This window comes from Hippocampus bargibanti, linkage group LG22, assembly GCF_051943395.1.
Source record: "Hippocampus bargibanti isolate YZ-2025 linkage group LG22, ASM5194339v1, whole genome shotgun sequence".
Taxonomy (NCBI): domain Eukaryota; kingdom Metazoa; phylum Chordata; class Actinopteri; order Syngnathiformes; family Syngnathidae; genus Hippocampus; species Hippocampus bargibanti.
This window is the reverse complement of record NC_142755.1, coordinates 2,415,610-2,442,551: the sequence shown is the minus strand read 5'-3', so window position 1 is coordinate 2,442,551 and position 26,942 is coordinate 2,415,610. Positions and strand designations below refer to the sequence as shown.

The window sequence follows — 26,942 nt, the reverse complement described above, 5'->3', positions numbered from 1 at the left end:
AGCATCCTAGAACATTTTTATATAGTTTTTATTTTGATATTTTTTTTTATTTTTATTTATTTATTTTCTTTGACGTGATAGGACTAGCCCGCCGCCTGCGGTGATCTCATCATCATTAGCGGCGGCGGCGGTGCAACAATTGGACCTCTGTTGTCATGTCAACGGCAAAAGAGAGACGGACATAGAGAAGAAATCAAAAACAGGTTGATGCGAGAGGACTTTTTACTCGTCTTTTTCGTCTCCTAGCCGCAGTGTGATAAAGTTGATGATTAACGACGTCACCTCGGCGTGGCGGGCGGCGTTACCGTGGATACGCTACATTAAATAAACACCTTGTTCCGAGCGGAGGAAGCGGCAAAGAGGCTGAACAAAGACAAGGGAGCAAATGGAAGATGGCGTGTCGTGCTAGCTGCGTGATTGACGCGTCATCACGCCACAATTAGCCGACGCAAGCCAAATTTTGGAGCTGCGGTAGGACGACGTGGCGCAATTTGATTGGTTGAGAGTTAAATGTGCTTGATCGATATTGTAAAATATACGTTGAGTGCTGCAGTTTTATCAGCATTTCAGAACCAATGAACTATGTTGACATTAGGGGTGGAGTTTCATTTCATAGCGTGGTGTAGTACAAAGTGCTTTGATGCCTACTTGCTGAATCGATTGCCCCTTACAAACCTTTTTTGAGGAGCATTTTCTGCTTACTGATCAAACTGGTTGATTGTAGCGGGTAGAATAAGTCTACACACCCCTGTTCAAATGCCAGGTTGATATGATATCATCATACAGTAGATTGTCAAATCACTTTTAACCTTTTCAAACTTTTCATTTTTAACCTGTTCAACTAAGTGACCATATTTTCTGCACTATGAGGCACAGCTAAAAGAAAAGATTTTTTTTCAAAAGCTGACCATGCGCCTCGAAATTTGTGCCGTCGCTAATTTGGGCTAATGGCTGAACAAGCGTTAACGACGCAAGAAGTCAAATCACGTCGCATCAGGCTTGATTGGAGCAATCATGTCGTGGAACGTCACGAAGGGGGAGAAAAATAGAGGAAATCACTTCAGCCTTTTTTTTTCCAAATGGCGCCTCATCAGGCTTCGTCCTTGCGTGGATGTAAAAAAAAAATATTAATAATTTGGAGACGGCTTGTTGGTGTTGCTTTGACTTGTCTTGGTTACTTATACTTCTTGGACAAGGTCTCCCATGCGCAATTGCTTCAATGGCTCCCAGTTTTGAACAAATGGAAAGGAAATAGGATTGAGGTGCATCGCTAATGTTAGCGTTTCGCCTGCTAGTTCCATCGAAGCTAAACGTATTTCCATGTCTTCGTGTCCAGAATGGAAAAGGCCATCAATGCGCTAACGCTAACCATCGATCATCACGGGTTTTCATGACATTTAAGACACACCACGTGATGTAGTCAGACAGTGAAAGTAATCATCACAAGTTGTCACTATTGTGCGAAACGCAACACGTTCTTTTATGTTTCCCGCAAGGTCGCGTCTAGACCCGGGGTCACGCTGAGCCTTATGAGGGAAGCCCGCTAATTTACAGGGCTGATTCGAGGCAGCCCGCCGTTGTCAGGGAGGACAGGTCAGGGCCTGGAAATGATAAATCAGCTCCCGCGTGCTTCCCTTTGTAACACCACCTCGCCTTCTACGGTCTTTTACACCCTCAACTCCTCGTGAGGGTGACCATGATGATGAGGGTAATAAAGTCCCATCGTTGCCGGAACATGTTTTTGTAGCAGTGGTATAAATTGTTCGCTAGCTGCAAGGACAAGGACCTCTACCCCCTTCCCTATGTCTTTTTTTTATCAGGTTTGTGTTGCTAGACTTGTTGTTCTTTGGAGGGAGGTGTAATTTGATGTGATAAATACACCAAGAAATTATTGACAAATACCCAAAGCCAATAAAAATTATTTGATGAGCGATCACATCTCATAGAACGCCGCCGCCATTACTGTGTGTTTCATCATTAGCTGCTGTCTGGCCTTTTTTCAAAACCTCCAATTTGTCTGTCAGCTTAGTTAGCAATTTCCAGTATCGATCGGCGTCCCACTCGGCCGTGATTTTGTTCTCGCCGCCCGCCGGGTGCGATGATAACACGCCGCGGCAGCGCCAGCTGCACCGCGTCCAGCTTGTTTAACGTCAAAGAGGCAAGGTCGGGGGGGTGAGTTGACTTCTTCCGTTATCGGCACCTTTTTGCTTGCTAATTGATGATTTTCTTCGAGGGGTAGGGGGCGATAAGGGGCAGGGGGGTGGCGCTACTCATCTCACAGGAACGCGATCCGGGCATCAACCTTTCACGCAGCCGTAATGAATGTCAAGTCCGGGTCTCCCACTGTGACCTCAGCGCCAAGCAGATGCGACCGGTCGCCATAGCAATTAGGCCAAATCGTATGTTTATTAACGTAATTCAAAAATTGGATTTGAAAGATATAACAGGTCACTTTCGGGCTTGCTAAAGAGTGTTTAATGTTCCTTTGTTTGAGGCAGATACACCCCCCCCCCCAGGTGGGAGGCGGTCTAGCATGATTGCGTATTAGTGGTAAAGGCGATTTATTAGTCGTAATGGTCGTTATCCATTTCATAATTGTCCTCCTCTTTAGTTGAAGTGATTAGCCGCTGTTTGTGAGTTAGCATATTGCTAACTGGAGCAAATTTCTGCCTCTCACTGTGTAACATAGAGGTCCATCGCCCCCAGGTGTCATGGCCACCGATAAATAATTCACCCCCCAGGACCTTTTCGTAAGCCTCTTTAGCTCGTCTAGGCGCGCTGACTGCTAGTTTTCCCCCTCAAAATCTCTTTTCTGTGTGATGCTAAAAGGGGAAATATAAGTAAGGAAACATATAAAATCGGAATAGGCGAGCGTTTGTGATGTCACGCAAGGTTCAGATCTCACTTCCTGCATGGCGAGGTCACATCTTGGCTTTTTTTTTGTTGCTATCTTGGTCCAGAAATACCTTTTTTTAAACCAATTAGCGGAATTAATTTCACTCGTAGCCAGTTAATTATTTTGTGATGGATGGAAAAAGAGCAGAGCAACCTGAGAGGAGTCCTCAGGGGGAAGAGCTAAACTTGGACTTCATTTTTTGTCTTTTTTTTCCTCACCATCGCTCTTCGACTTATTCTTTGGCTCGTCTTGTTTTACTTTTTTTTCTAAAAACAAGACATTAATTCTGGCACCATTTCTTTTATCGCCTTGATCCCTCTTTCCCTGCTTGTGGTTTTAAGATGGGAGTCCTCCCATTCCCCCTCCCCCAAACTTGTGGAAGGAGAAAAAAAAATGCCACGTGGTCTCACATTGGACATTTTCACTTCATCTGATGTGTTTGGGCATTCTTTGCTTAAACGCTTCCACCTGTTTCTTCTTCTTCTGTGACAGAAGAAGAAAGAAAGCGAGGTGATCCGTAACCAAAGCTTCTACTCCTCTAAATGTTTACAACCAGACCCCTTTTTTTATGCTGGAATGCATCGCCGGGGCTATTTATGACTCAGAGATCCTGTCAGAACTATTGTTCACTTTAAGTATGTGTGTGTGTGTGTGTGTCGGCTTTACAGTCAACACACGCACACACATGAGCGGTAAATGGCCACTTGTTTGTTACTCAGCGGCCATATTTGCGCCAGCTGTCTCATGTGATGTAACGTAAACGACAATCGACTCCGCCGCGTAACCAAAGAAAACGGCGGGCCGCTAAGTGTCGAATCCGTGAGTATTGTGACCGTGACTGCGTGCTTTGTTTTCAATTCCGTTAGCGAATCTGTTCACCTTGGAGTGTGATTAGTTTCCTGACGCTCGAAGCGACTCGTTAGCCCGCTACTGGTTTGTTAGCATGAAGCTCCATTGAATCGGTTGTCTGAAACCAAAGCGGAAGCAATCTGGTTGTTTTTAGGAACTTGAAAGTGGGTCCAGAATCTTGAAAAAAACATTTTAAATCAATCTGCTACAAACGTGCGACATCTGAGGCTGTTGGAGTTGCGGCATACCTCCCCCAACGCCCCCTCCCCACGTTTTTTTTCAAGGCTTTTCCCGCCTGGGACATGTGTGGTCTGGGTAACAGTAATCAAACACCCTTTGATGAGAGTTTGGGTGCTGGTAGTGTTTTTTTTCCCCATCGGGATGTCGTCAGGCGAGGGGGGGGGGGGGCGACCTTAAAGTGACACTAGCGTGGTGGTAAAGTGGGTGAATGGGTGGACAAGCAGAGCGTGTGTGAGTGACAAAAGGCATTCCAACAAACATAAAATTGAGACCCAAGTCATTTTGATAAGTTTCCTAAATCTATTTTTTTCACGTTTGAAATTCGGTACCCATCGGGCATATTTTTAGCGCACATAGTCCCCACCATGTACAAAAAAACGTGTGTGTGTGTGTGTGTGTGTGTATTGGGACCTCTCGCGGCCACCGGCAGCTAATGAGCTCCATTTAAAACCGGGCCCCTGTGATCATTCCCCTCGCCCAGTTTCTCCGCCCTCGGGGCCCGCCGCCTTCACTGGCCTGGAAACGGCGGCGGCCATTGTGGCTCATTAAGAAAAAAAAAAAAAACGCCCAAGCGTCTATGGGAATCAGGATCAGTCAAACGCGTGGGCGGTGACGGTTCTGTGTGTATGCGCGTAAAGACGTGACGACTGCGTTTGCTTGATGTATTTATGAGGCCGTCTTATGGATGAGTCGTCCTCCGGTAGCTTGACCTTCTCCTCAGTCACATTGCCCACCTCCCATCTCGTCTTTTTCCTGCTAACAAATGAACTCCTTCACTGCCATTCCCGAATTTGTTCGGGTTTTGGTTTTTCATGCTTGGATGTCGATAAAACGCTGTCCATAGCGTATGGCAATGTTTTTTCCCTTCCGCAAGGGGGAAGCATTCCTCTTTTTTCCATGTTAGCGCTTTGTCCCACCTTCAGCTGTTGTTTAAGCGCGATATAAACCAATATGGATGTATTGCATTGTATTTTGGACACCTGCCCCCATTTCAAGCTCAGATAACTCCAGGCTCATATAATTTAGGATTTTTTTTCTAATGAAAGAAGAGACACTAAGCTTTTTAACGCTGCATTGGATGTTTATGTAGTCCTAAAACTCAGTATTTTGTGGGTCCTGACAATGACAAAAACCCTAGCACTGCATTGGACACATTGTTGCATATTGTCTGGCAGTGAATGAGTTAACCCAAAGAGTGTTTTATGATTCAATGGTCCAGTTCCATTTAGAATGAATTGAGTAATGGAGATTTGTACACAAATGTTGCAGCAACCCCGCCGGCAGACAATACAGCAATGCTCGCAAGCATATTTTCTTTATCCTCTATGACGATTCGCTACTATTGTCTTCCTGAGGACCGACCGTCATTTGTTTCCGCGCATGTGTCTTACACCGCCCCCTGGTGTTTTGTTTGTGTCAATGGCACTGAAAAAAAACCCATAAATCTCACATAATTGTATTTTTGTCGCGTACATTCTAATTTCTCGTGAGAATACAGATGAAAAGTGCTCCGCCGTCGTTCCCAAGCGTCTCCTGATAGGGTGGTTCGGGACGCGTTGAGTCATAAACCAAACGCTCCCTCGGAGACCGAGCCGCCGCTGCTGCTAAGCGATGAGAGCGTATTCATTAGCGCTTTACGGCCTTGCGGACTCATCACTTAATCAAAACCTTTCCTCACGCGTCCGTGTACCTTTTTCGCCGTGCACGTTTGCACGTAAACGCCCAACACGTGAACGTTGGACGCTTCTCGGCTTCTGTTCTGCAAATTTTCTTTTTTAATAGATGGCCTTTCAGAGCTGTCTATTTTTTTTGGTGGTTGTCATTTTTAGCGAGCCTCGTGCTGTGTTTTGCTTGCGTGTTCTGTTGGACTCATTCGCCGGCGTCCCCGAGTTGACATCTGTTTCCTCTTTGGATGGCGAGGAAAGTCGGTTTCACTTGAACGCAACCCCAGTCATTCCCTCCTGGCTTGGGCCCAGTGCAAGCTAGTCTGACGGAGATGCAAATCCAAGCCAACGTTTTGGAATCCCATTTTTTTTCTTGATAAAAATCTACTTCGGAACAATCTATTTGAATCCCGAGAGCTAAACAAAAAAGTTGAATGATAGACAGGCTAAGTGTTGCTAATATTTGATTGTCGACGTCTGCTATTCTATACGTGGTACAAATTATGACAAAAATCCATATATGTCGACAAAAATAACTTTTTTTTTTAAATTAATTTTGATATTTTTTATTTAGTATTTTGTATTTTTCATGTAGTATTTTTTTTATGTTTTATGTTTACATTTATTTATTTATTTATTCCATGTTTTTATTTTTTATATTGTAATTTAGAATTTGTATTTTTTATTTTCTATTTTGTATTTTTTAGTTTTTATCTTTTTTTATGTATTATGTTTAATTTTTAATGTAGTACTTTTTATTCTTTATTTATTATTTAGTACCCTATTTTTACTTTCTAATTTGTGATATATTATTTTGTATTCGTTCTATTTTATGTTTAATCTTATAATGTTTTAATTTATTATTTCTTTTAATGATTTTAATTTTTATTTATTTTTTCATGTGTCTATTTTTATATTGTAATTTAGAATACAGTAAAGTCTCGTTATATCGATATCGGATATATCGATAGTCCCGGTTATATTGATACTATTTCTATGCACGCACGGAGAAAATTACATGCAAACAGGGTCGGATATATCGATAGTCCCGTTTATATCGATATTTTTTTCGGACTCCCTTGAATATCGATATAACGAGACTTTACTGTATTTATTTTGTATTTTTTATTTTAAATTTTATACTTTTTATGTTTGATGTTTAAGTTAAAATGGTAAATTTTTAACGTAGGATTTTGTATTTTTTATTTTATTATTTTCTACACAATACGTGGTAAAATGATGACAAAAATCAGAATATGCCGACAAAAATAACTTCAGCTAATTTCAGAGCTTCGCGAAGCTTCGTGGATTGTATCGTCGCCCTTGAGCGGCTGGCGTCGTAGCGACGATGTACGTGATGAGGTGAGGCTACCGCTATCTGGGTTATTCGGGCCTCCCACGGCCCTGCTCCGGATAAATATTAATAAGGCGTTATTAATATCCGCTAGCTGCGTAGCCACTTGTGCGCTGGAGGTCGGCTCATTGTCTTTCAACGACTGCGTTTTGTGCGAGTCCTCCAAATGCCGCCATTAACTTGGGTGGGCCGGAAAACGGCTCCACTCAGTAGATATATACTTATTGATGTGCACGCCTTAGCATTCCGCTACGTTTACGTGCACTTGAATGAATATAAAGGTTGCAAAAGTCATTTCCTTGTCCCGTAATACACCTTCTACGCCGAGATTTATGAAGATCTTCCCGATAGTCTATTTGCAGTCCTCCAGCAACTCCAAGGTGACACAGTGAAATAGAGCAAAGAAATACATAACAATATTATTTTTCCGGATTGGCTTAATCTTCTGAGCCATTTGGAAATGATTACATGCTAGCAGCGTGATCACACTAGAAGCAAATTGTTGACTGACAACGTCCGTGATGATTCATGTATGCGTTAGATTCTTTATCCTCTGCCAAGAGCGAGCCATACAGCTTGCTTGCATTGGTTTGTCTTCAGAAGTGTATGATGCAGATTTTAGTGGACATTTTTCTTGACATTCATGCCGATTGGACGAAAATCGGAAGCCTTTGGTAAAAATCGAGGCGGGGAAAGAATACTTAGACAAGATAAAGTCGGCGTTATGTCGTTTTTGTCAGACGTGGGAGATTAATCAGCACCAAACAGATGGGTTTTTTTTATTGTACTTGTTCGAGATGGCACATGAATTGGATAAAAATAGGATCGGCTTTAAAAGCGACGTTCGCGGTGACAGCGATAATGACGCCGTGTCATGTGAAGCACAGAGGAAATGACAATCACCAAAAGCCCAAAAGAAGTCCATTACATCCCACCCACCCCCCTCACTTCAAGCTTTTCATTATTGCTATTATTATTTTATTTGCGCTCGAAAAAAAGCCGCCTTCTCGCCGGTCAATCGTGAGACAGAAATAGAGAGAAATGGCGAAAAGATGAAATGAAGAAGCAGTGAGAAAAAAAAGATGGCTGCCTGTGTGTTGGTTCTGATCAGTTGTCGGTATTTTAAGTGGGGGTCGGGGGGGATAAAAAGTTTAAATCAGCTCTGTGGAGTTTTTATCGAATAAGCAGCACTGGAAACTCTTTGGAGCGCGTCTCTGTGCGTGTCATTTGATGTGATAACATCTGTCGGCAGTCTTTATCGCAAAATAGATAACAGCTTCACTGAGTTTTTTTTTACTCTCTGTTGGCTTCACTTCCATTGATGCGGGAGACAGGCATTGGACTAATTTTATAAAATATTTTTCAATTATTTATTTTAAATTGTAATTTTTTTATTTATTATTTTGTATTTTTATGTTGTATTTTGTAATTTGTATTTACTATTCTGTAATTTTATTTTTTCATTTATTTTTAATATTTTTAATTTGTTAATGTTGTATATATTTTTTCACATTTTTACATTTGATTTGGTAATTTAGATTTTCAATTTTTAATTTCTAATGTTTTTATTTTTTATTGTAACTTATAATTTTTAATTTTTGATGTTTTTATTTTTTTAAGTTTTAATTTTTTAAAATGTTTTTATGTATTTATTGATTTACACATTTTTAATTGTAATTTAGATTTTTAATTTTTAGTGTTTTTAATTTTTATTGTATTTTTTTATTTATAATTTATTTTTAATTTGTAATTTTACAGGTTTTTTATTGTAATTTATAATTTGATAGTTTACATTTTTAATTAGTAATTTTTGATTTTTATTTTTATTTGTTACTTTTTAATTTTTAATCATTTAACTTTTTAATGTTTACATTTTGTAATGTAAAAAATGTAGTTTTTTTTAATGTAATTCTCTTTTTAAATTTTACATTAAATTATTTTTCTTTCTTTCTTTCTTTTTTTTTCTATTTTTAATTATTTTATATTATATTTTTTGAAGTATGCGTCTAATCTCCATCAGAATGAACATTTTTGCTCGCGTCGTAGGCGGAATGCGGAGGGGCGGAGGGGCGAGGGGGTCGTCGAACGGATATTAAACGTGTCTTTAATCTGGCTAAGCAGGCAGCTCCAAGGATCCGCTCTGCGTTTTTTTATTCACCGCGGGTGTAATCTGCTCCAGATTACTTGTAATGCCGTCAACCAGCATTCTACAACGCAACACTTTGGTCCAACCGGTCAGTTGTCCGCGTATGTCGAATGAGCTGCAGGTTGCAGATTAAAAACCATAGTCGCTTCTTCCTTGACAGTCCCGCCATGTTTTTGCGGTTCAGTGTAGTATGTGTCGTTTTCAAAGTGGGCTCTGAATTTACAAAACCAAAGCATTCAGATGGTATTGTTATTAAATCATTTTTGTAATTGTAGAGGGGCTGTTGTCATGCTTCAAATTGCAATTATTCCAATAAAAATGTGGATGTGATCATGTTAATGCTAATCTTATCTTCCCGTTTTGCATCGCAGGCTCCGACTACTCCCCCCCTCCCGCCCCCGGACTGACCAATGAGCACCCGGGCGAGCGCGACGGGGGCGGGGTCAACCACGGCGGGGTGGGCGTGGTGGGCCTGGCTCCGGAACACATGGCCACGCCGGGCGCCGCTCTGAGCTGGCAGGCGGCCATCGACGCCGCCCGGCAGGCCAAGATGATGGGCAACGCGGCGTCGGGCGGAGCGGCGGCGGCCGGAGGAGGAGGAGGGGGCGGGCCCATCTCCACCGCCAGTTCCACGCAGCGCAAGCGGCAGCATTACAGCTCCAAGCCCAAGAAGCAGACCGCCACGGCGGCCACTAGGCCCCCCCGGGCGCTGCTCTGCCTCACGCTCAAGAACCCCATTCGGCGGGCCTGCATCAGCATCGTCGAGTGGAAGTATCCTTTGCTCTCATCGCTGTTGCTATGGCGATAGCATCCTTATCCTCTTTTTTTTTTCTTTTCATCATCTTTGTTGCCTCAAATGTGGATTTGAAGGGAGTTTCGTTCCTCCGTTACACTTTTTTACTCTTTTTCTCCCCCCGGGGTCCCTCCTCCTACGCCCCCCCACTCACCCCCCACCCCATTTAGCATCTGTCCGTTTGTAGCCATTCTTCTTCACGCTTTTCGCCTCTTACTTTTCTTTTCAAGCTCCATTGTTGACTAGCTTCGGATTAGCGTCGCTAAAAAAGGGATGGGGAAGGTAAATGTATTTGAGTTACTTCCGGCTTGAGTGAACGCCGGGGCGTGTGGCTGCCGCTGCTCACCCACAGAAAAAAACTGATCCTGTGACCGTAAAGCGTCCTTGAGAGTTTTGAGAGGCGCTTAGAAATCAAATTATTATTATTATTATTATTATTATTATTATTATTATAAAGTTATTGAGGGGGGGGGTTGCCGTCTATTAAAATAAGCCTGATATTTTTCCCAGCTTGTTTTTATGTTCTTAATGGGGGTCGGCAATTTCATTTGAATTTATTAATTTATTTATCCATTTGTTTGTTGATTAATGTATTTATATCCGAGCAGTTATAGTAAATTGCGGCAAGCAGCGGGCGCTGATGAGTTCGCAGATGATTACCCACAATTCCCTGCGTTAATCACGCAAACAACGGCAAGGAGAAGGAGTTGGGGTGGGGGCGGGAGCCATAAATCTTGAAATTACTCTCAATTTAGAGGTCAATTTGAATTGGACGCCCTTCATAAGTGGAGTTGGCGGCGTGCGCGTGCCTGACGGGATGGAGGGAGGGCCCCAAATTTCCCTTGTTGCCGGGACAACCGATAACGGGTCGGCGAGGCGCACACACACAAACATTCTCTAATGTGGATATGATGTCAAAACAATAACAACCACGTTCTGTAGCCGTTTTAGTTACGTGAGTGTAGTGGGGGCCGTAAATGAGTAGAAACAGCTGTAGTCTTTCCCTGATTCCTCCAGACACATCCTGTCTTCCACGCCACAGCACCCATATTTGGGCATGGCCGTCTGTCATTTCATTGGATCAGATTGTATTGGCAGTGGAGAAATTCACATTTCACAGCAGCAAAGTGATGAAAGTAATAGGAAAGGAAAGGAAGAAGTAGAAAAACAAAATACAAGAACTGCTGACAAGGCAACCACACTGGCGGCGCCATCTTGAAGTCAAAAGAACAAAATAATATGACAACACAAAGACACCGTCATTCAATTTTTTCGTGCGCTTTCTGCACCCTCATTGTTGTATGAAGCTGTTCTAGAGGATCAAAGCATCCTTTTCACCTGTGGATTAGGGATATCATGGTGACATGTGCACGTCTGCTAACAAACTAAATGTTAAAAGCAAACACAACGCTGTAGCTGCCATTGACGAAAAGCGATTGCCTCACATCTCCTGTCCGCTTCATTTCCAAGCAGCGACAAGTCCACATACGCATTTCAAAGTAGTCATGAAAGAATATAGACTTCTTATTAAAAACTCTTATCATGCTATCATGCCGATTGTGACTGTCTCACATCTCCTGCCCCAACGTAAATCCGCTTCAATTGTAAGCCGCGACACTTCCACATACGCTTCGGCGCTCTGCGCTGACGCTCCTTTCTTCTCACGGCGGGCTCCTTCATGCACAAAATGATCTTTTCACCGGTCACATTGAAGCATTGATCAGAGTGACAAATACCACCTGTTGGAAAACAAACGGCGAAGACGTTTAAAGAGCGAGTCGGGATGGGGATCGATTGCAATCTAAGTAAGACGAATGACGCCGCCGGCTGGGGTTTGTGTACCGGGTCCTCATCCCCCCCCGCCCCCTGTTTCGTCCCCGTGTATTTCCTTAATCCACCTTCTCCTCTCAGACCGTTTGAGATCATCATCCTGATGACCATTTTCGCTAACTGTGTGGCCTTAGCCGTCTACATCCCCTTCCCGGAGGACGACTCCAACGCTACCAACTCCAATCTGGTGAGTAGCGTTCCCATTTTATTATTATTATGTTTTGAAATGGCGAGAATTGGGGATAAAGATGACCATGACGCAGTTTCTAGTGAATCGGCGTTTTTGTATGAATTCCCAAAAGGCTTTTTTGACGGTTTAGCTTGTTTGCTTTGGGGAATTTGATCACTGTCATGTACTCTGATGACGTCCTGAAAAACATCCTTGCGTAATCGGTCATTTTCCATTGGGGTAAAAATCTAACCCCCCTCAGCGCCCTCCCCCCCAGACCGAAATGCGGACCGTGGGTCCGTGCGTCATCATTCTGCGAGTTCTGTAGGGTTGCGCGCTAGGCCGCTAATCCCCCCGTGAGGCCGCGTCACATCTGTCACGCTGTCTTTCTTTCCTTCTTTCGAAGAACAATCATGTCAAGATAGGCGCTGGATGATTTTAGTTAGAAAAATTAATTTTTCTGCTTTCCTGATAGGAAAAGAAATGTATCGCAGACTCCCCGTAGATGCGGTTTGGTATGTCGGCTATGTTTGTGGGAGATGCGCAGATCACTTTAGTTATTTCACTTTACTTATAATGCATGCAGAATATTTTGTAACGACAGTTAAAACAAACGCACCTGTGGTTTTGCTAGACTTTATATTCTTTTTTTTTCACGTAATGTTATTAGCTAACTGGGCACAACACTTCTACACACACTTGTACACACGCATACACAATATTGTTTACATCCCTTATATAATGCCGCACATCCCGCCGCGCCATTTCCAGTCGCCTATTTTCTATTTCCGTCACGCATCCCATAATGAGCCGGACAGTATCCTAGACGACGCGGCCAATAATAGCCGCGCCAGGAGAGGCGGGTTGTCATGGATATGGTCAACGTAGCCATGCTCCTTCGGATGTCCCGGCTTTGCAGAGAGACCAAATAAATAAATAAATACATAAATGAAACAACAAATAAATAAATATAAAAAAATACGAACTAAATAAATACATAGATAATAGATACGTAGATAAATACACAGATAAATAGATATAATTGAAAAAATAGACAGATAAATAAATAGATAAATAAATACATACATATATAAGCAAATAAATACATAAATAAACAAATAAATAAATACATAAATAATAAATAATAAATAAGATAAATAAATACATACATAAAATAACAAATAGATGAAATAACAAATAAATAACAAAATAAAACATCACAACAAAGAAATAAAATAAACAAATAATAAATAAATATATAAATAAATGCATACATAAATACATGAATAAATACATAAAATAACAAATAGATGAAATAACAAATAAATTAATAATATATCAAAAAATAAAATAACAAGTAAATAAATAATATATCAAAAACAAATAAATAAATAAACAAATAAGTAAATAAATAAATACACAGATAAATTGATAATTAAATAAATTGATCAATAGAGAAATATATAAATAGATAAATGAATAAATAAACAAATAAATAAATGAATAAATCAATGGATAAATGGATACATGGATAAATAACTAAATAAATGGATGAATAAACATAAATCAATCAATATGCTCAAGTCGGTCCCACTCGTTCTCATTGGCGGCCATTTTTGTTTGAATTAAAGCTTTATTTGTGCTGCCAACCGGAATTTGAGGATAAATAGCAACGAAATCTGTGCATTGGCGAACAAACGTGTCGCTCATTAAATTGTAAACTTTAAACAAGAGGGCGATAAAATGCATCCATATGTCGTTGTATGTTGTATGGCCAGCGAAGTATTTATTTGTATGCGTGAGCATGACACACACACACACACACACACACAAACGGAGATGCGTGATACTTACTACGGGACGCCTCAGGGGCGAGTGGGCGGAGCTTAACCGTCGTGCTGCATTGATGACTCACCGATGGCACAAACGCATTAAATAGCAATAAATCTTGTCAAAAACACACACGCACGCACATAGTGAGTACATATTCCGGGCTGTTGTTCAAAGATTAGCAGGATTATTTCATATTTTTAGAATCTGCAGTCATAGCGTACCTTTGTGTCGTAAATTGACGGCTTGCTATGTGCAAAGAAAAGTACAAACTGGCCTTGTTTTTATGAAATAAAATCGAGTTAAATGATTCACCCAACATGAGCTCGGTCCATTTAACCGTTTCACCCAATTTGCATTGCTTTTGGCGCAGCGCTTTGATGAGCTTATTATTATTGTTTTGGAGTCACGGGGGAATGGATACAAAGCCTCCTTTTTTTATTTTTTTTCATTTAATTGGAGCATGTCAACGATCCCGACTGTGCGAGTTGAGGTCATGTAGTCCGTTCTAATTGAATCTAAATGTGCTGGAACTTGTGAGTCATGAGGGATTCATGGATTTTCGTGTCAAAAGCGCTCAACTGAACTCGATTCCGACGATTTCCTAACTGGAGTCAATATAAACGTCGGCCATCTTGATTTTTTTGTTACTTCACCCCCCCTACCCCCTCGCTCCTTTTTTTGCATCTTGAAGCCATCAGCGTCTTGGCGGCGCGTGGGGAGGAACGTAGCCGCGATCCCATTGTGCGTGGCAGCCTTTGCATTGTGTTCGCGAGCTGGCAAAAAGCTCCCCGCCTTGCCGTTTCCAAGGCGACAAGTTGGATGGCACTTTAGTACAAAACAATATTTAGGAAAGGGTAGAGTGCTAGGTCAAACTCCTCTGTTTAAAAGGGGTGGGGTGAGGGGTCACCAATTGGAGACAGCGTGCATGTGTCCGTGTGATTTGATGAGGATGGCAAACAAAAAAAATACATAAATAACCAAAAACAGAAGTTTTTTGGGGGGTTTGCACTCTTCCCTCATTTGCATGTCTAGGAAAACACACAAACACACACACATATGGGTCAAGGCCTGCTTAATCAAAGCAGCTGCAGGTTGCAAATTGGGATGTAACACCTCGATTGTCGCCAGACGGTGTGAATGTTTTTGTTTTTTTTTGGGGGCGGGGGGGCTTGGAACAATCGTGAAAAGGTCAAACTTGCGCCTCCATTGAGGTTTTCGGTCCAATTAAACATCAAACACGGCAGATTTACAACAACTAAGCCGCTTTATGAATGTCTTGCTAGCCTAATGCTAACGTATAATAGGAAAAGTCATTGACATGCTAACGGATTGGATTGTATTAGCCTTTATTAGATCTCGCAGACCAAAGTGAGGAAAGGAAAGGAAAAAGTAGACAAAGAAAATACAGGAGCTGCTGTAAAGGCAGCCACTCTCATGGCGCCATCTTGAAGTCAACAACAACACACAAAATAATAAATAATGCGACACAACACAAAAGAAACTTAAACTCGTTCAATCTTAAGCACTTTCTGCACCCTCTTTGTCGCTTGAAGCAGTTCTAGATGAAAAAGGAAAGAATCCAAGTGTCCTTTTCACCAGTGGATCAGGGACATCACGGTGAAATGTGCATGTCTGCTACAAGCTAAATGTTGAAAGCAAACACGAAGCCGTAGCATCCATTGACGAAAAGAGATATTGTCTCACATCTCCTGTCCCACGTAAATCGGCTTCAATTCCAAGTCGCGACAGATATCCACATATGCATTTCACTCAACAAATAGTTGAAAAGTGACTTACAGAGTCAAAGTAGTCATGAAAGTACTATTCTTAGATGTATTATTTGATATTATAGAGTTCTTTTTAGCCTTATTTAAAAATAATGCCATCATGCTGAATAATCACTAATGCGATAGCGTTTCCGCCACGGAAGCAAAATGAGAAAAAGGACATTGTCGTGTTCTAACTGTAAAAACGAGAGCGCTATTTTTAAACCTGGAAGTTGGCTGCAATTTCAGAAACGCTCACGTACGTATTCTTGCACATTGTCCCGGTAATGAAAGTGACTTTGCTCCATCTTAGTGGAAGTCGAGGCAGACGGCGCAGAATGATGAAAGCGCAAAAAATAAATAAATAAATAAATAAGCGTGTCACTAATGTTTCCTGCTAAAATATTCAAACGAGTGCTGCATGATGCGTCACTCTGTCCCACGCGCACACGCAAAGGGGCGCACCACCGCAACATCCCCACCAAAATGTAGCACGCAGGAGCCGGCGGCCATATTGGAGCATGTTGAAATTCCTTTTCAACACATTCCTTTGATTCAAAATGACTTCATAATTTAGAGGGGGAGCGAGCGCAATCGGAAAATTTGGCACGGTTAAAAAATCAGCATGATCAATGAATAATTTGTATCAATCGAATCACTCGGTTGTCATTAGGAGGCCCATTTGTACGATAATAATGGGCAGTTAACTTGCCAGTGGGTATGTTCAAACTCAAACAAAATGGTGGATGAAAAAAAGTAAATAATTGGACAATTATTTACTTCATTTTATTTAATCGTGCTAGCACTAACGGGAATAAATATCTAGCGGAAAGCGATTCCACAAGCTAGCGGCATTAGCGCCTGTATTTGTATTTATTTATAAGACTTTGACACTCTGATCCTGGGGTATTTATCTTTTTCCCCCTATTGGTTAAATTAGCGCATTTCCACCATTCTATTTCATCTCACATGTCGAGTATTTTTCGACAAATCTAAACTGAAAGGAGCCGCTAGCACTCGCGCGTCAGCCACCTCCCGCTAACCTTCAACGTTCCTTTCATCCGTGTGTAATTTGTTGAGTTGAGGAAGGTTTTATAGGGAGGAGGGAGGTCAAATCAGATATTTAACTGAAAGGAGAAATGATAGCTGCTGAGACACGGGCAGTAAACGTTTTTTTGCGCAGCTGTAAATTCCACGTGCGGAACTAGCTTGAGAAAAAGTGCCATTTAAAAAGCCATCCTTCATTAACAGATGCGAGCGAATCTTCTTTTCCGCATCTTAAATGCAACTCCGGCGTGATAGTATGGTGGAATGAACTACCAAAAACACCTACACGGCTAAAGGTTTGCTAGCGATGAAAACGCATTATGGCTTTCCACTTGATTTATGACTCACCTGCAACCATTTGTTTCACTAAAAACTCTTTTATTTTGAAGGGTGGGTGAAAAAAATGACCGCTAAGGTTTGCGTCGGCCGTATTTGTGGTGCGATTGTGTGTGTGTTTGTGTGGAAAGCAAAGTCGTGTCTGTTGGGAAACTATTTATGACCCCGGTTGAAGCGAAGATATGTCAGGCGGACTGACAGTAAATGGAAGTTGATGGAGCAACTGGTCGCACACACACACAAAACCACACACACACACACACACACATTGACTAGCTAAACACACAGGTCAATGCACATTTTAGAGACAAGCTATCACCAGCCAAGCACGCTTAATCTATATCGGATGTCCGTGAAGGTATCTGACAGGTGCATCTGAGGGTGTGCGATTATTTTGTGTGTGTGTATGTGTGTTTTTGTGTGTGTAATTGATGGCATTAACGTCAGATGGATGTCAGTTCAATCAATAAAAACTAACAGTTGCGCTAATGATGGAGTCAAACTGTCCTCAGATTAGCAAGGGGAGAAATGACAGTTAGCTTACTCAACGTTAGCTGCGTTTAGTACTTTTTTTTGCAGCTTTATTTATTGAACGCGTTTCATACACAAGATATCTCGACACGAGACACGGCGTTAAAAATAATAACACTCAAGTGCCTTTCCAAAGAAAATAATTTTATGTGAGCAACCGATAGCCCGTCGACGCCAACAGGAGAATGAACAAGCGGTAGGACGCAGGTTCATCCGAGCTAAGTGGATAAACTTTGGCAATAAACGCACCATCGACAAGTGAACGACCTCGTTCAAGTGGGCTGCTTTCAATTAACGGGGGTGGGTTTTCCACCAGAGGGCTTTAACGTCGCTATCAGACATATTGAACGGCCATCGCGGCGGTGATGCCAGAGACTGCGCGCAGCGAGCCGTTTGGACGGCGGCCCAGACAGATGGAGCCCGACGCCAGGATACGGCGATAACGTAGCCCAAAGGACACGACAGGCGAAACGCACGCGTGTAGCGAGGCGACCGGTCGTGTCTGTCTCGCTGCCAAATGCAAAGTCAATGACCGATGACAAAAAAAAGTCAATTGCGCAAGTAGTGTTGGGGGTTTATTTTTGTAGAAATGACAGATGAAGAAGAGAGCTCTCGCGTGTGCGACTAGCTAGCATGTCGTTAAGATTCGCCTCGTTAATTCCTCTCCAATTAGACTGAATGTGACATGAGGACCAGTGAAGGAGCCCCCGGTATGAGATGAGACCACTCGGAACCCCCCCACAAGCCAAACTCACTCCATACACCACTTCAGCGATCTTGGCTAATCATCATTACCCAAGACAATATGCCCATTAGCATACGCGCTAACGTTTCCTAGAATGACTCTTTAATGTGAACGGAATGGAGATCTTATCAAAATAACTACCAGTCTTGGCATTTAATATTTCTTCAATAATTTCCTAAAACAAACGCTAAATAAGCTACATCCAGTCAGCCCTGCTAATCTACTAGTTAGCTTACTTGCGGATGGTCATAGACGTAGCTAATAATACTGACTTGAAATGGTTCACAGTCACTTTTTAGTAAAACTCGGGTGTAAAGCTGCGTACAATGAAGCGTATTAGAGTGGTGAAAAACAAACAACTACACAAACTAACAACCAATTTGCTAATGACCGCTAGCCAGCGAGCTTGCGTTTGAGCCTTATCATACAACATTTGCGTTTCCTAGAACGATTCTTTCTTTAATGTGAATGGAAAAGAGATCTTATCAAAATAATCACAAGTCTTGACGTTTCATATTTCTTTAATAATTTACTAAAACTAAAAACTAAACTAAATCAGTTACATCCCGCTAATCACCTAGTTAGCTTGCTCACGAATATTCATATTTAGACGTCGCTAATAATACTGAATTAAAATGGTTCCTAGTCACTTTTGAGTAAGACTCTGGTGTAAAGCTATGTACGATGAAGCGCATTAGAGTGGTGAAAAACAAACAACCACGCTAACTAACAACCAATTTGCTAATGGCCGCTAGCCAGTTAGCTTGCGTTTGAGCCTTATCATGCCATATTGACACTATCGCTGTTTATCACAAATAACCCCGGGTAGCCAAACATCTCACCGGCGCCAAAAGCTTCTCGTCACCGCCTTTGTAATACCAAAGTATCTGGACCGAGTACAAAAAAATGTCGCCAAGATGTTTCACGTGTTCACTGTCTTCCCGTCCTCCCCGCCATTAAACCGTCAAACGGCCACCGTGGATGCTGCCTCGGCCTTCCTTTTTTTTGTCCAAACATGGTCAATGGCTGGACGTGAGATAAACATCTCTCTCTTCTGCTTTACCTCCAACCGAAAGTCGTCTTCTGTCGCCGCTCCAGAAGCGGAGTGTGAAACTCTCAGCGGGAGATCAGTTATCTTGGCTCGTTTACACGCTGGCTAACCACTTCAAAATGGCGGGAAGCGCCACTCAAGCATGCATTTTGTTTCCCTCTGAAGGTTGACACAGGCACCAAGGTGAAGGATAAAAACATAATTATAATGGCCACCCTTTTTTTACCCACATAAAAGCTGCCAAAAGATCATCAGGGTACAGTAATTAGCCCTGACAAGATCTGGAAGTAAATGCGCTAAAACTCCAAGATACATGCCTTTTTTTTCCCTGTCGTCGCCTGCCAGTTAAAAGCTTGCACGCCACTTTGAAACTTAGCCCAAGGCCTTTTATCCCAACCTAAAGAATGACTTTTAACACCCCAACGCGCAGATGACACCCGTGGCTGTAAATGTGAAGCTGTTATGCCGGAGTCGCCCGGGCAACCATCTTGTTGCCAGGTAGCGCCTGAGAGAGAGTTGCCGAAGAGGAATTAGTGAGATAGGAAAGATAAAACTAACTGGCTAGCTAGCTATCTATTAGCTAGCTAGCTAACTTTCTATCTATTTGAGTTACAGTATTCCGGTTTCAGTGAACGCTGGCGCATGTGGCTGCTGCTGCTCAGCCGCAGAAAAACCGATCCTGTGACTATAAAGTGACCTTGAAAGGCTTTTGAAAGGCTAGCTACCTAGCTATCTATTTGCTATCTATTCGCTATCTAACGAGCTAGCTGGCTACCTAGATAGCTATCTATGTGCTATCAATTTGCTATCTATTCGCTATCTAACTAGCTACCTATCTATTAGTTATCTATTATCTATCTAGCTAACTTTCTTTACATTTGAGTTATTCCGGGTTGAGTGAACGCTGGCGCATGTGGCTGCCGCTGCTCACCCGCAGAAAAACTGATCCTGTGACTGTAAAGTGACCTTGAGAGTTTTTACATGGGCTTAGTAATGAAATGTATTATTATTATTATTATAAAATGAAATGTACAAGTGACAGTCTGTCTATCATTCATTTCGCGTAGCGCTTGGCGATGGACACTTAACAAGTGTCGAGACAGAACGGAGAGATAGACACGCTTGTGCTAGCCAGTTAGCATCAAACGTCCAACCATACTAAGAATAACTCCCATTGCCAGGAAACTAGATATTAAATACACATTCCACGATGGAAAACGGCGAGACAGAAGCATTTAGGGATAGAATTCCCTAATACGCCATTTGCTGCTCCTCTGCGACTTAAAAACAACGCCGCTTGATAGTTTTGGCCCAAATTTGGATTAGTGGCAGGTTGGTTTCGCTCCATAAACAGTCTCATAGTAGGCATCGGCTTGTGCGTATTTTCCGTGATTGTATGCACATGCATACATACGTGTGCATCAATTTATTTGATGTACTGTGAGTCAAAAAAAATGTTTTTTAAAAGGGAGCTGTTACAGGAAATATCATGTGAGAAGGGGGTGGATGGGCGGAGGAAATGTCCAAATATGGTCGCAGGTATCGGCAATGTCAGAGTACTGTACGCCTCTGCATCGTTTTTGAACTGTCAAGTCTTGTTAAAAAAATATAATAATAGTGAATAAATAAAAATAAAAAAACACATCAGAGATGCCTTTTATTTTGTATCCTCGTACGTCGGCATCATTAGCGGGAGGCAGCTATCATTTCATGTTCAGCATAGTCAGAAATAATAAGGAGGGAGGGAATGGCGGCGGGCTGTGAGAGCCGAAACTGATTTAAAAAAACAACAAAAATCTGTGATGTTTGTTTGTTTTCCTTCGCCTTCAATATTGTGGTTTGCCATTGAATATGGGAGTTTTTATAATAATAATAATAATAATAATAATAATAATAATAATAATAATAATAATACATTTCATTTATAAGCGCCTTTCAAAACTCTCAAGGTCACTTTACAGTCACAGGATAAGTTTTTTTCTGTGGTTCACTCAACCCGGAAGTAACTTGAATAGATAGCAAGCTAGCCAGCTAGCAAATAGATATCTGCTAGCTAGCGAATAGATAGCTGCTAGCTAGCGAATAGATAGCTAATATCTAATGAATAGATGGCTAATATCTAATGAATAGATTGCTAATAGCTAGCGAATAGATAACTAATAGCTAGTGAATAAATAGCTAATCGATAGCGAATAGATAGCTAATAGCTATTGAATAGATATGTCTGTGTAAGCTCTCAGTCGTACAGTAGTGGTCCATCGATGAAAAGGTTTCTTCAGCTGTCATCTGTACTTCTTTGAAGGTGTCGGACGTTTGGCTTCTTATCCAGTTAGACTTTAGTTTGCTGAGGAAGTTTCTTGGATAAGAAGCGAAACATCCGACACTTTCAAAGAAGTACAGATGAAGGTTGAAGAAACCTTTTCATCTATCGAATAGATAGCTAATAGATAGCGAATAGATAGCTATTAGCCAGCGAATTATGGGAGGTCCTCATCGGTAGCAAAAAATATAATCTATTATATGATTTACAGTACATGACATATCTTTGTTATTTTTATTATTATTTTATTCCATGCGGGTCTCTTGATTCACTTCTGATTTGATTTTTCTTTTCTAAATTTTCTTTTCTAAATGTAAAGTCGCTCGTAAAAATGTCGCGAGGGCACTTTTGAGCCTTTCACGGTGAGGGGTGGGGGGGTAATGTTTTATTCACAGCAGCCAATGAGCGAGCAAGAGTTTTTTCTTTGCATATGCGTGCGGTACCGCTGATGTGGGGGTCTCGGCGGATGATGTAAATGCTTGCGTTGATTTACGGCTTGATTGCTCGGAGAGTTTAAAGGCGAGTGGCGCCGTGCGCTGTTTTGTTTAAGTGCTTTTCAACAGGTCAGCACTGACAAAGATTAACTGGTAATTGTTCAGTTTAAATTATATGATCCTAATACAAAGATATGAAAAGAAAATGGCCACCTTGATTGACATCTTTGCTTCCTGTGACTTAGCCACGTCATTCTTTCTCCTTCACTCACCGCCCCACACCCCATTCCCACCCCCCTCTCCTACCCGGTCCGCTTCGTACTTTGTCACTCGCTCCATCCATTATTTATGGCGCAGTCACAGACGGCATTAAAGGGCCCGGCAACGACACAGCGGCGCCACTCGCGGTAGGCAGAGGCAGCAGCCGCATTGGATCATGGGAAACTGGGTCACCTCCCAAGAGCGGGAGAGTGCATGGGTGGGTGGGGGGGGGGCGGCGCTGGGAGAGACATGAAGGGAACGAACATGTGTGCACACCTGATGGTTATTCTACAAGATCGAGTTTCGAAATAGTCTAAAAGCCCTTCTGTCAAATTTATGCTCCCTCTTATGCGTAGCTGTTAACCGATACATCGGGAATTGTCGATCATATTTTGTCTTTAACTTGCCGTGCGATTCAGTTTAGGCGTAATTTTCAAATGTTTGAGGGTCCCTGAATGCACCACAGTGGATGTATTGGTCCATAAGATTTTATAGCTTTTTTAAAAATACGCATTTACATGCAAAGGCCACTTTTATTGATCCCGATTGCACTATGCATGAATCATCACATGATAAAAAAAACGCAATGTCAAGCGCGCCTAAACGGCAAATTCATTAAAGGGGAGGAAAAATTGAGCGGCGTTGCCCACTTTGCACAATTCACATCTCAATTATCTCAAAGCTTTCAAATCTTTTCGGAGCGGCCCTCTTATCTGCGCTCCTCAGAGGAAGCCATGGATTTAATGAGGGAGATCAATATAGCAATATAGGCCTTTACGGCAGGGGGAGTCACTTCATTACTTTATCTAATTAAAAAAGATGCGTTGGGGCTCGACATCATAGTTTCATCTCGTCACATGTCGCCAGCGTTTGAACGAGAGGCAATAGAGCACATGCGTGACACCAAGTGAACAGATGGGGGAAATGTCAGGCTAGGGTTAGGGCGGCGTGACTTTGCATCGGAATGGATGGAAACGTGAGCCATATTTTCTTGCATTTTTGCATTTTATTAGTAAAATGAAATAAAGACGAGCTGGTAAGAAAATGGCCGTGATGGATGGAGATGTTACTCCTCCTCTTCCTCCTCCTCTGTGTGCTCAGTGGGAGATGGAATGTGGGTCGATGTGAGGCAGAGGTGGGACAATTTTAGATAACTTAATTAAAAATATCCCGCTCTATATCCCTTTGACTCTTCCTCCTCGCTTTGGCGGTGTGTGCGTGTGTCTCTCCTTTACCACCTACGTCAAGGGCTGTAGTATTATTATTTAATTATTATATATATGTATATATAAAATAATATTTAAAATAATATATTTATTATTATTTATGTTTATGTGTATATATATAAGGAGATGGAAGAGGAAGCAAGCTCGCTAATGAATGTGCTTGAAACAGCTGCAATCATTTCCACTCTTATCTTCCGCGGTGATGTAAAAAAAAAAAGGAATCCGTAGACTAATGACACTGCGCTGTTAGCTAACAGCCGAGATGCTACATGGTTAAAAATAGAAGCTGCAAAGTTGTCATTTTTAGGATTTTTTTTGGTCAGGGTTTATATTGAGTTCCGCTGCAGTTAGATTAGCTACAAAAATGTCCAACGAATGGAACGCCGGCCAAACAAAGTAACGCTGACGCAAACTTTCAAAGCTTCACCGCAAACCGCGGTTGCTTCTCCTTATCGTGCGGGATGCAACATGACGCCGTTTATCTCTTTTTTTTGTCAGAACGACTCCCCCCCTCCTCAAGCTACTGCTCGTCTCCCATCGGAGAAAGATTTTCAAGCGACATCTGTATGATAAAACATGCAATTAAGTTCAAACACTCGGGGGGGGGGAGTGAGAATAGCTTATTTGGGGTAACGGACGTAGCGGCGTCATGGCTAAGCAAACACAAAAAGGGCACAGCGTCATATCTGTAAGTGCTCAAACACCCACGAGCGCCGCGCACGTCCACCGAATCTATTCTAAGGTACACACACACACCGCGCTGGCTGAAACAAATCACAGGCCTCCATTGTTTAGATACGCAAGTGCATAGATGGAGACGCCACACTCCTCGCCGTCTATTAATAGAAGCTTCCCCAATGTTCACGCTGTACGCGACTTGAGTTACAAAATTGCGCCTTGAGAAAGTTCGTCACGTTCGCTAATGATCGACGGATGTACGTTACCGTATTAACTCATTCGCTGCCATTCCCAAATTTGTTCGAGTTTTGGTTTTTCTTACAAGGCTGACGATAAAGCGCTGTTAAGACCTATGGCAATGTTTTTAGCTTCCACAAGGAAGCAGCATTTACCTTGACCTCGATGTTAGCGCTTTGTTACAGCTTCAGCTGTTGTTAAAGTGCTATATAAATCAATACACACAGTATTGTATTGTATTGTATTGTATTGTATTGTATTGTATTCTATTGTATGTATTGTATACAGATAACTCCATACCTATATAACTTAGGAATTAACGTTTTTTCTGATGAAAGAATAGAGTGTAAGGTTTCTAACGCTGTATTGAATATTTATGTAGTCCTAAAATTCAATATTCTGTGGGTCCTGGCATTTGTGTGACAATGACAAAAACCCTGTGGTTTGACAGGATCTTAAAAATGAACTTTTATGTTTTATGTTTTTGTCACCATTTGCAATGTGGCGGTGGTGCCGGACCCCAAAAAAGCAGGCAGGCGGTAGAAGGAGGGTGTATTTGACAAATTGTATTAAATAAAGTCGGCAGGAATAAAAATCTTAAACAGCAAAGTCAACAGAATAGAAAGGTCCAAAGTAGCAAACAAAACAATGCCACCCATTGGTTGCAAACTGAAATGTGACATTTTTGTCGTTTTAATTCGGTAGCAACGCAAAAATCTGGATACAATAAGGAGTGTGTGTCGTTTGTGATTTATGACTTTTTCTTTCACTGTCAAAGTATACGTTTTGCTAGCCGTGCGTTTTGGCGTGTTTGGGAGGATAAAATGTACTCCTCAAAATCCATAATCTTGATTACCCTTCACTGCCCTTCATTGTGCCCTAGCGTTAAATCTCCTTTTGGCTAACCTGCCATCGCCCGACCCTCTCATCCCTCTGTAGATCGCCCGCATCTCGCCCCCTTTCTTCTTCCCGCCCCTGATGTCAGCCATTTTGGTTCCGGGCATGGATGTCTCCTCGGGGTTAGTTTTCTCTGCCGCCAGACAGGAGATTGATGAGGCTCCAGCTGAGCCGGCGTGGCGGGGAGGGTGCGGGACAAGCTTCATCGAAGGCCGAACAAGCAGAACTAATAGACGGGGGCCAGGGGGGCGGCGCATCGGCGGGAAGCAAGGCTGCAAAATCGCAATATGCTCGGATTTAAGGCCAGATTAATAGATTGAGCCACCGAAGGCATTGTGGATCATTCTTCTTCCCTTGTGACCTTCCATACATTCTCCAATTAATTTCGGCCATCTTGGTTATTTGTCGCGTGTCCTCACAGGCGGTTTGGTTGGGGGGGTGCAAAGGGCTGAAGGACGGCCATGTTACTGAATCTGTATAGCACGGACACATTTTATCATGCTGGATTGTGTCCTTTTTTTCTTTTGCGTGCTCGTCAGTACAGTTTGTCCTCTCTTACGAAACAAGCCATTAGCACACATCTGTCTCCCACCACCCGCAAAGACTTCAAACGACTACCCGGCGTCTTTTCTTCGCCGGTTGAAATGCAAATGTGTGGCATGCCTTGTGTAACCAAAGGGTCAAGTTGAGAAAAGAAATAGAGAGCTTTGTAATTAATAGACGGACACACGGATAGCCAGGCAATGACGCTAGGATGGCTAGCATGCCAGACTCGGCGGGGGTTTTGCATCCTAGCAACAGGTGGGGAGTTAATGATAGGCCAACTCACATGGACACTTGTGAACGTTGACACACAGGCGGAAGTGATTACTTCTGCTTGAACACGTTTAAGATAAAAAATAAGTTAGCATTAGCGATAGCATGTGATTGGCCAAACGACAGGAGCGTGGCTTATAGAGTGCAAAGCGACAGGATGCAAAAGCGCTTTAACTACAAAATATGTTTTCCTCAACATTTCAGGATAAAATTTGTGGTTGTCTTTTTTTTATATAGCGCGTAGGTCGGCGTTTTCCAAAGTGCTGCTATGGCAACAGTAGCGAGCGGGAGTGGGCGTTTGCGGTTAATCCCGTTTCGGTGTCACGGTCCCATCGCTAGCGGAACCGAGTGCGCGCTCTCTCTAATGTTGCATCAATCTGTGTCTTAGAAATAAAAAATACAAACGTACGAAACAATTACTTGCATGATAACAGAACCGCCGAAGACATCGCTAACACCGCCGTATGGATTCAGACTCGCGCACCAGTTGCGTCTCATTCTGTTTCTCCATTTTCGCTCGGGTTTCGCTTGACTGGATATCAACTCGAAAGGAATGATGGAGTTGTTTTCAGCAGACAGACAAGAAATGAAAGAGTGCTCACACATAGAGATATACAAGAACGCTCTCACACACGCACGCACACACACACACGCACACACACACACACACACACACACACACACACACACACACACACACACACACACACACACACACACACACACACACACACACACACACACAACACATAGGCTCTCAGAGGAGATCGAGGTGTATGTTTGGGCTGTGATACTAGCGAGAAAACAAATTTAGCATGTTAGC

At 42.2% G+C, this 26,942-nt stretch overlaps 1 protein-coding gene across 4 annotated transcripts in view; it reads left to right on the top strand.

Annotated features, from left to right (window-relative positions):
* cacna1c (calcium voltage-gated channel subunit alpha1 C) overlaps positions 1 to 26,942 on the top strand; it is a 75,857-nt gene that overhangs the window by 11,412 nt on the left and 37,503 nt on the right. For 3 of the 4 annotated variants that reach the window (XM_088989189.1, XM_088989192.1, XM_088989190.1), the window contains exons 2-3: positions 9,521 to 9,920; positions 11,854 to 11,959. In XM_088989189.1, coding sequence (XP_088845315.1) covers positions 9,521 to 9,920; positions 11,854 to 11,959 — 506 coding nt within the window. Of the gene's footprint in view, positions 1 to 3,599; positions 3,716 to 9,520; positions 9,921 to 11,853; positions 11,960 to 26,942 lie in introns of those variants that run through there. The other variant, XM_088989191.1, reaches the window with a different exon arrangement.